General features: G+C 39.6%; 1 protein-coding gene across 1 annotated transcript in view; it reads left to right on the plus strand.

Moving 5' to 3' along the window:
- Positions 1-10,310, plus strand: part of TMC1 (transmembrane channel like 1) — a 148,137-nt gene that overhangs the window by 57,900 nt on the left and 79,927 nt on the right. The window contains exon 4 of the mRNA XM_013007512.1: positions 3,620-3,769. Within this exon, the coding sequence (XP_012862966.1) occupies positions 3,620-3,769 (150 nt within the window). The remainder of the gene's footprint in view (positions 1-3,619; positions 3,770-10,310) is intronic.

Genomic DNA, 10,310 nt, shown 5'->3' on the forward strand with positions numbered 1-10,310 from the left:
CATTGGACCCACAGATTAGCAGTTCAAACCCCTTAGTCACTCTACATGGGAGAAAACTGAGATGATCAGGTCCCTTAAAGACTTACACAATCAGAAACCCTATATAGAATTGCTCCGAGTGGGAACCGTCTCGATGGCAGTGGATTTGTTCTTGACAATGAAAGACCAAACCCTAGGGAGTAAAATGGGAGATCTATAAAACCAATGTATGATTTCCTTTTCAACTCTTATTATGGCTGCTAAATGAAATGCTCGGTGTCACTTACCACACAGAATATCTATCCTTGTTTATACACAGGCTACCATAGTAGACTAGTCAGGGATAATGTCATATTTATGTTTCATAAATTCATTTATCCAATGAACACTAATAAACCACATACTACCTACCAATCACTTTATTAAGGACGATTTTGATCTCTGACATCCCCCTCCCCCTTTAACTCCAAAGGGCTTTTATTTTGTTTTGTTTTTTTAACAGTTTTATTGGCATTAGAGCCACATTCATACAATTCAATAATTCAAACATATCAAGAAGAGGTGTACAATCATCAACACAATCTGTCAGTGGTGGTGATTCTAGAACATTTTCTTCTTCCTTGTACTCATTGTTATTCATGTAACTATTTTAAATAGTTGTGGCAAAAATACGTGCCACATTCTCCAATTCAACAACTTCTATGTGTATAATTCAGTGCCATTGGTTATACTCTTCATGTTGTACAACCGTTATTGATGTTGTTTTTCAAATTATTCCACCACCAAACATAAGAGAAGGGTAGCGAGTCTGCCGGTGACCATGAGTCATCACCCTCACCTTATGTGCCCTTCCTAAGAATCACCTACAAGAAGAAGACGTCTCATGGACTGGGGTCACTCCTTCAGGAAGGGGGAAGAGGAAGAACACCATCTACCTGGTGCTATGCAACGTCGAGACAAGGCGGTGGCGAATCAACAGGCCCTCCACAGGAATGAGAGGAGACTCTTACAGGAGCATCGAGTTGGGACCAGGGAAGGGGAGCCTCTACGTTTCAGAGGAGGCGCTGATATTTCTGTTGGAGGGTGTGCCTGGTACATGGGAGGAGCAACTTCACATAGGGAAGGGATGCTATACAATTATTGTAGGGAACTGAGTTAGTTAATTGTGCCAGCCTGGCTGATAATCACATGTGCGGCTAATTGAAAGCAGAGGGATAAAAGGGTGGTGAGCCTCGCCTTTCTAGTTCTCAGGTCTCTTGCTTTGTGATGGTTGCACCAGGGTGCAGCTGCCTTAGCAGTTCCCTGCTTCAGCTTGCAAGATTGACTTCCTACAAGACATCCCCAAGAAGAAGCCACAAGGACCTATCCAGATGCAGCCCTGGGTGCTGGAGCAGCTGTGTGGAGACCCCTGCTAGTGCTGAGATGCTTATTCGTTCACTGACTCAGCTTTCCTCCTGCAGTCGGCATCATTACCTCTGTTTTGTGAGGTGGAGGACTTTGTGGACTGGTGTTGGGTTAATGGGTTAATGTTGGACTTGTGGGCTTGGGCAGCATTGGGTTGGGATGTTTTCGTGATGCACACTTTTTTTTACATAAAACTCTCTTATATATGAGTTGCTGCGGATTTGTTTCTCTAAAGTACCTAGACTAATACAGAAACTTAAGGAGATCATAAGCCCAGTTTTATGTTTGTGGGTAGACATTACAAATACCTAACCTTCCATGAAGAACTATGATGCTCTTAGACACTGGCCTTATAGAAAAATTAGCGTCCCCCAAGGGCCACACCAGAAGGACTAAATATAGAAGCCCAACTGAACAAACGGGGCTCTGTCTCACAATTATATGTACCCTTGGGCTTTGGATTGAAATCCTATGATGGGAGAGGAAGCAAAGGATGGTCACACCATGACTGTGGAAATGGTGGTCATTGGACCTTGGGTGGGACCCCTGGTTTAGTGGGTGTCCAATGAAAGGGGACACAGAACCATCATATATTTAGTAGGTCAATGCTCCTCTTGAATTAACACAACAGGTTTTAATCTGATAGGCAAGTATCTGCCCTCGTAAGAAATGACACAGGAAGTCTTCCTGTAGCACCAACCCCTGTGCTCAGTGTAAACAGAGCTCAATCCATCAAAAAATTAATCTGTAGAAAGCAACAACTCATGAATTACAGCTCACAATTGGACTATCTATTGAATAAACTCCTCATATCAACAGTATCTTAAATTCTATGCTAGTGGATAATGATTGATGTTCCCAATGCAATCGCCTTATACCCCACGGGGGTGATTGATAATATTTCTCTGTTTTGTTTCTTTGGTTTTCTGCTTTTTGTTGTTATTGTTGGATTTTATTTTGGTCATAATATGACCACCAAAATAAACCAGAGTCATTCATAACCCATGGACAAGCAGATGGCTTCTGGGCCCCAATCCAAAAACATTTAGTTCTAATGACATGGCCCTGCTCGATACTCACCTTCATAAAGAGATCATTGAAGATTAAGGTGCTACAGCAAAGTGTGCTGAAGAAAGCAGATGGTGCCCAGCTATCAATTGGAATAGAGTCTGGGGTCTTAAAGGCTCATGTCAAACAAGTAGCCATCTAAATGAGGCATGAACTAAGTCCAACCAAAGCAGCACACCAGCCCATGTGATCCAAAGATGATGAAGGGAAAAGTGTCAGAGCTTAAATGGTCAACACCCAATTTGTAGAGGACGATGGAGGGCAGTGGACACCCAAAACCCATCTGCAGAATATCTAGTCAGATTAAGCCTCAGGCAGATCCCCTCTAGCTACAGGTAAGGGACTCCAACAGTTTTGCTATATCAGACAGAGATGATTGTCAACCTGACTATGTGGATTGAACCATCGTATAATGTGATACTCGGTCAGTTGACCTCTCTCTTGACCCAACCTGAATTTTCTCTAGGCTCAAATCTGTCTTGCTTGTTCCAAGACAGAAATTTCCTCCGTGGCTTTTAATATATTGATGGTGGTCTTTTCTTTCTCATTATTTATTTATTTTTATCTTTATATTATTATTATTTTCTTCTTGCTGTTTCATTCCTGTTTTTTATTATTTCTGTTGGGTCTTTCAGTGAAGCACAGAAGGACTGGATGCACAGAGACAATAACTGATGCAATGGTTTATTGGGGGCTTGGAGGGGGCATGCATTGGGGGTGAGGATGAGGAGGTTTGGGGAGAAAACAGTGAAGGCAGGAGGGGGGAAGGCACATTAGAACTGATTGTGATGATGTACATACAACTCTTTAGAAAGCAATTTAATTATGGAAGTGTATGATATATGAATATCATATTAACAAAATTACTTTAAAAACTTGGCCAACGGTTACTATGGGTGAAGGAAGAAGAGTTATTGCTTAAAGGCATTGAGTTTATATTATTCTCTGACATTTTTGTGCTCTGGCAGAATAGGGAAGTCTTTCTCATTGGTTAGCATATTTCCTATAATGCAGACAGTTAATGAATATTTTAAAACTTAAATTGGTCTTGTGGGTGGGTTTGACTACAGGGAAGCAAATGAAATCTGCAGGTTCTCTATTTTTCAGAAAGCAATTCCTAAGCTAGAGGTGTCTTAGAACTCATAACCTTGTGATGCTTTGGAATGAGAGTGGGAGGTAAACATCTTGGCAAAGCAAGAAGGTGGGATTTACTATTGTACTTGGCTTCTTTTTCAGAAATGGGTGAAATTTCTCCGTGACTTCGAGAACTTCAAAGCTGCTTGTGTTCCGTGGGAAAATAAAATTAAGGCAATTGAAAGTAAGTGTTCACCAGATCTAATTAGACAGGGGCAGTTGTTCTAGATACATGTTTTCTAAGTTTGTCAAATGTCTGTCTCAGTCTCTGGACTATTGGAATGATTAAGAAAAGAGACTGAACAAATGAATCAACCACATTTTCCCCTCCTAATGTAACATTCTTTTCACCCTGTAAAGAGTTGTCAGCACTAACCAACTAACCACCTATGCTCTGCGAGTTTCACTGGTCAGTCCAGAGCAGGTTCACTGTGAGCTTTTTTTTCCCCTCCCATACAAGGACAGCACTATCGTTCAAAGTGACATTGTCATATTATTGCAAAAGCAGGTTTTTGTTTTGTTTTACAATTAATCTGACATTGAAAATATGTAAGTTAAGAAAAGTATTGCTACTAGGGTTTCAGTTCATACATGCACAGTTTTATACTTAAAAGATATAGGGAAACATGTTACCATTCTAAGTGAATGACTGCAGACAAGTTCTCTCAGGAATGCTTCTGCCTTAGTCTCATTAGGGTGCCACAAAAACAAACAAACACACACACACAACTTTTGTGTCGTGGAAAAAAGTGATTTCCGGCTTACGGCTAATCAAAGTTTTAATAAAACTCTCAAGTGCACGTTTCCCAAAATCATTGAAGCACCTGGAATAAATGTATGGGAATGCTGCCTCAAATAAAACGAAAGTTCTCACAGCATTTCAAAGAAGGTTGGGAAGACCTCCGGGATGAGACCATGAGAGGGAAGACCATTAATCTCAACAGATGGAGCAACTGTGGCTGAAGTAAAACACAAAACACACAACCACTGATGGCAGAAGCCTGCAGAACTGCTATCAATGCAATAGCAATTGAAGTTGGAATCTTACATGGTTCAACATTTTCAATTTTGAGCCACATCCAGCTTTGCGGTTGACAGCTTCCAAAAATGCTGTACAAAGTCCAGCTCATTCAAAGAGCTATCTTCCCATCGGTCTTTTAAGTAAGATCAAAACTGAGGAAGACAATTTTATGGAATGAATCATGATCGGGCATGAATCTTGCATTTACCAATATAATCCAGAAACCACGAGCTAAAAAAGCTAGTGCCTTCTCAGGGAGTATGTTGGGCTAGTTACATTCAAGGCAGAGAGGCCAACTCAGAGGCCATGGGACTGTTGTTTAGGAAGTCCAAAGGTAGACTTTCTCTAAGAGCACAGGAAAATTGTAGGAGTGTATGAGTAATGCACCTCCTCTTTTCTCGAGGGTAGCAAAGGATCCCCAAGTACATTTCCTCAAAAACAACAACAAAAAACCCTTTAGCCTATCTTCCCTAAAGCTTTGATCTTCCCCCGCCAGATTTCATTTTGTTCCCCAGACTCAAAGAACATTGAAAAGGAATAGGATTTGAGTCTTGAGATACCAAACTGCTGTTCAGACGTGTTGCCGATCAAAGAGTACAAAATTCTTCAGAAAGAGCTAGAGAGGTGGAAATACCAATTTCAGATGTGCATACAACCAGAAAGAGGATACGTTGATAAATCTTCACATTTTGATGTTTTTTATAGAAAAGTTTTGATTGTAGCAATACTTTTGACTTACCCTTGTACAATATTTTGAATGATAGCCAATCATCGAACAATGTTCAAGAAGAGTGAAGAAGTCTTGGAGCCTCCTTTTCAAACCTCTAAAATAGAATACTCAGCTTGAAAATTGCTATATGAATATTCATAGTGTGTTTTCGTTTAGTCCAAAATTCACAGTACAATAACCATACGGAGGAAATCAGAATAAAATATACAATTAGCAACCTAATTAGTACAGTATTCTAGACTTAGAATCAGGCTACACTAAACCTAATGCTATTGAGTCTACTGCGGCTCCTAGTGAACACAGTAACTCATTTACCACACCGTGAAGTTGCCCCATCAAGCTCTCAAGGCTGTAATACTCATGCAAGTAGACTGTCACATCTTTCTCATTTGGAGTTGGGACCCTTAACTTTTCGGTTAGCAGCCAAGCACTCAAGTGCTGCATCACCAGGGCTACTTGGAGTAAGTTGAATACAAATAATTAGAAACATTCTAAATGTAATAGTAAACGTTTTAAAAAGTTTAAGGTTAACAAATTGGGGAAAACATTTTAAACGTCAGCCTAAACTGGCCCTACTCCAATTTCCATGGGATTTAACTAGGACGTGATTTCCTTCTACACCGCTCCACATCGCCAGGCAGGTGTTCCTGCTGGTCACGTGGGAAGTTGCGTAATTAAAATGGAGGCTCCATAGGGAGAAGACCCAGCTGAAGGATATTTCCTTGGCATGATTGGGCATCCCTTTCTATATCTGTCTTTCTTTATTCAATAGAAATGAATGAAAAGACATCAACTCCTTAATTCAACCCCTCCCCCAACATTTTACAACTACGACCTCTCTCTCATTCTATTTTCCTTCCCTAGTGTGTTAAAATCTAAAGTACTGTACTTTATACTTTAATACCATAAAAAGTTAACTTTGGGATATAATTTAATTAATGTCCATATGTCCCAATGGATGAAAGCAGGGATTGTGTTTTGTTCACTCCTGTGTTCCCGGACCTAGAACATGGTTGACACAAAATGTGTGTTGAACAAAACTAAATGTTTTGTTCAACACACAAAAGACAAATGTTCCAAATCACTACTATTCGAGGAAGTAGAAGGACTTTTGACACATCAAAAAGAACAGAAATAATAGAATCCTTAAATTTCATCAATGGAGATATGATAGTTTGACAAACATCAAGGAATATTAAACCATTCATAGCATTAAGATTCTGCTACAATTTGTGTAGAAATAACTCTGATTTTGGCGCTTGCTTTTCCACAAGTTACGTGTTTGACTTTGAGCTGGTCCTTTAATCCCCCAGGCCTGGAGTCTGCTCATTTATGAAACGATAGGATCAAACTGAGTTAGATTAGCTGTGAGGTGTCTGCCAATCCATTTGCAATTTCCGTTAGTTTAAAGAATACATCTGCAATTATTTATTTTTGAATTACACGAACACAGGTTCGGTTTATCCCAACAATAACCCCATACTTGATAGCATGATCGCTTGTCATGAGTGGGTAAGTACTGATGGAGTGATTTCTACTGCCAGAAATTGCACCCGGGAATGAGCAACACAGTGACTATCATCTCTCATGGGTGCCACAGTGGGAAAGACAGATTGAAATACCTCCTTCCCTCCTCCTGCTTCCCTCCAGAAAATGTGGACTAGCTGTGCTAGAGCATTTAAGTAATTGTAAATGATTTTCTCTTCCATGATGTAACTTAGTTAGGTTGTCTGGATTTTACCTCTAGTGAACTTTGCTTCGACTGTGGAGAAGTAGCTCTTATTTTTCCTTTCTAACAACATAAAACACCCCCCACACTTATTACGTGCCACCACGAGCCAGATGCCTTACAAGCACAATTTTATTTAATCTCCAAGATACTAAAATATACCCATTAAGCGCCTGAAATATACATATTAACTGTGGTTAAATAACGTTCCTAGAGTTAGTTAGCAGAGGAACAGACATAAGAGGTGAAATCATTGGGGGTCCAAAGCTTGTGTTGTTTTTTATCATGTGGTAGGCTGCTTTCGACTCTGAGGAAGCTTTTATAAACTTTCTTCTTTTTCGACATGTTATGTCCTCAGCCTTGGCGGTGGAATGGGCTGCTCACCACAAGCTTGGCGTGTTTGAAACTACCGGCTGCTACTCAGAAGAGGGCTGAGGCCTTCTATTCCTATAAAGAGTTACAATCTTGGAAACCCTAAGGGACAGTTTTACATTGTCCTATAGGGCCGCTAGGAATCAGAGGCAACTGAATGGCAGTGAGTTTGAGAGTTACTGGGTCATAAAGAGGGATCTATTAGACAAACAGGATATAAGGAGTTGTAGACTTCCTTGGTAGTTATTCCAACCGTAACTCATTCAAATACAGATAGACATGCACGTAGACCAATACAAACACTCATAGGCTCTGCCTATCTATATTCATTTCTTTTGCACTTCAGTTTTCAGAGTTTGTTGTATATTGAAAAACAGTGTCAATACATTAGGGATATTATTGTTTCTGAAAGTAAGTATCATCCAATGTGTTCAGAATAAGCTTGAATGAAAACGGAGTGTCTATCACATAGTGGGCATGTTTCCATGCACTGGGGAGGTGGCGGAATGTGTGGGGTTGGAAGAGAAGATAAATTATGAAATACAAGTGGGGGGAGATGTAGTCCAAAATGTTCATGGGAAAATCCATTACCCTTTAATTCAGTTTTTCCATGGAAAGTCCCCACCCCCAAGCCCATCAGCAAATAAATAGTGGAGACAATTATGGCAATGGTAATTTTTATGGAAGAGAGGCTGAGTTTCAGTCCTCACGGTCCTTCTCCTCCATCTTTAAATAGCAACCAAATGTGTTTTTTAATGCAATTTTAAAAGAATTCCAAAGTACCAGTTTACACGGAGCTCTGTCTGATAACTGGGGGAATCAAGAGTAGAACTCAGGTCTGTGTCTCAAACGCTGCTGTTTCCATTTTGTCATTTTGATTCCAGTCAGATCTGGATTTCTCTACTAGCATGAACCCGATACCTGTTATGATCTCCAAATTAAAAAAATATAAAACAGAGTGCATTTGATCATTTCTTCCATAGGGACATCCTATGGAGTTGTATATGGCATAGGAAGATTATGGGGTTGACTTTCATGTTAACCTTTTAAATAGAAATCTGGTGCTATGATGGTTCAAATGCTCAGTTTCTAACTGTAAGGTTTGCAGTTCAAACCCACCAGCCACTTTCCAGGTGAAAGATGTGACCATCGATTTCTGTAAAGGTTTAGAAACTTGGAAACTGTATGGGGTAGTTTTATTCTGCCCTTTAGGGTTATTATAAACTGGTATTGGCTCAACAGCAGTGGGTGTCCATCTACCTCCATCTACAGGCCATAGCTAAAATCTCAGGGTGACCACAAGGATACATACACCTTATTAGCCACATTGCATTATATATTTTGTTGCGGAAGTGGCTTGGTTTTATTACCCCTGGGAAATAAAACCCACACTCGCGGTGACATAAGTACTGCTATTAAAAGCATGGATGTTATTCAAGCTGGAAAATCCAAATTTTTCCAGAGTTAAAATCTATATGCTCCGGAATGCCAATAACCAGTTGTCATCGAGGCAAATCCAGCTGATGGCCACTCCCTTTGGTCAGAGTGACACTGTGCACACAGAGTTTTCGATCGTTGGGTTTTGGAAGTAGATTGCTAGATTCTTCGGAGGCACCTTTTGGTGAATTGGAGCTACTTTCCTTTCAGTTAACAGAAAGCACACAGTTTACCCACCCACACCCCAGCCCTGCCCCGCAAGGACTTCTTAACGTAAATGACAGCATTAGCATTAGGGCATAATAGACCTATTTTCAGACTGGAAAGCTTCAGAAGGTAACAGGTAGCCCTAGTAGGGTGTTTAAATCTCATACTTCTCTACTAGCCCAAGGACTCTAAAAAATACAGAGCAAAATTGTCATATTTAATTGTTTATTGTTTTAAGAAACTGTACCTCAGCTCCTAGCCTAATGTGGTGGGATTTCAAATTACGCTCATAGAGAAAGCTATTTAATGAGCACTGTCCTAGTCAAAAATGCTCATATTGATCTACTTGTCTTATCAATGTATGGAAGAGGAAATCATACATGTTGACAGGTGACAAACTGCCTTCTTTCAATACTAAACGAGCAGAGGCAAAGGGAAACCCTAACCTTAATTTCAAGCAACACAAGACGTTGCAGAGCACGAATAGGCACAAGGCCTTATTTATCACACACTAAAGATGCGATTTTAACATTTTATCATGAAACTAACATTTATTAGTTAAATAAAAATGGTTGAAATGATAAATGCTTTTTATATACAAAGGGGCTTCAAACAGTTCATGGAAAAATTATATTATTTTAAGATTTCATTTCCCCACAAATTTTTGAAGCCATATATATGTACCAACATATATATCCCTATCCTCCAAAAGTATTAGTCTTTGAAGGGAACGATACAAATTTGTAAATTTTGCTACACTTAGGAGATTCATGGATGTTATCTTTATTTATCCTTTTACACATATATTAATTGAATATTTGTTTTATATGTAGTTTTAAAAATCTGGACTCAATTTTACTTCTAATTGTATCTGAGAAGCAATATATAATGGTGGTTAAGAGAGATCAGGATTTGGAATGAAACATCTGTAGAGCAAGGCTGCCTGGTCTTAAATTGTGGCTCCATCATTTATTACCTGTGTAACCTTAGACAAGTGACTCTGAGTATCAGTCTTTTTAAAGTGGAGACAACAATAATTTCTATCTAAAGGTGCTTTATGAAGGATGAGTGAGCCATATATACAGAGCTCAAATTGGTTTGAAGAAAAATCCACTAGCGGTTAGCTATTTTATGCTTAATCAAGTCTTGGATCAATCAGATGCTAATTCCTTCCTCCCCGCTCCCACTATCATGACACGAATTTTACCTTGCAAGTCTGGCTAGACCAG

This window comes from Echinops telfairi, unplaced genomic scaffold, assembly GCF_000313985.2.
Source record: "Echinops telfairi isolate 266 unplaced genomic scaffold, ASM31398v2 ScPeMD7_22;HRSCAF=79, whole genome shotgun sequence".
NCBI classification, from domain to species: domain Eukaryota; kingdom Metazoa; phylum Chordata; class Mammalia; order Afrosoricida; family Tenrecidae; genus Echinops; species Echinops telfairi.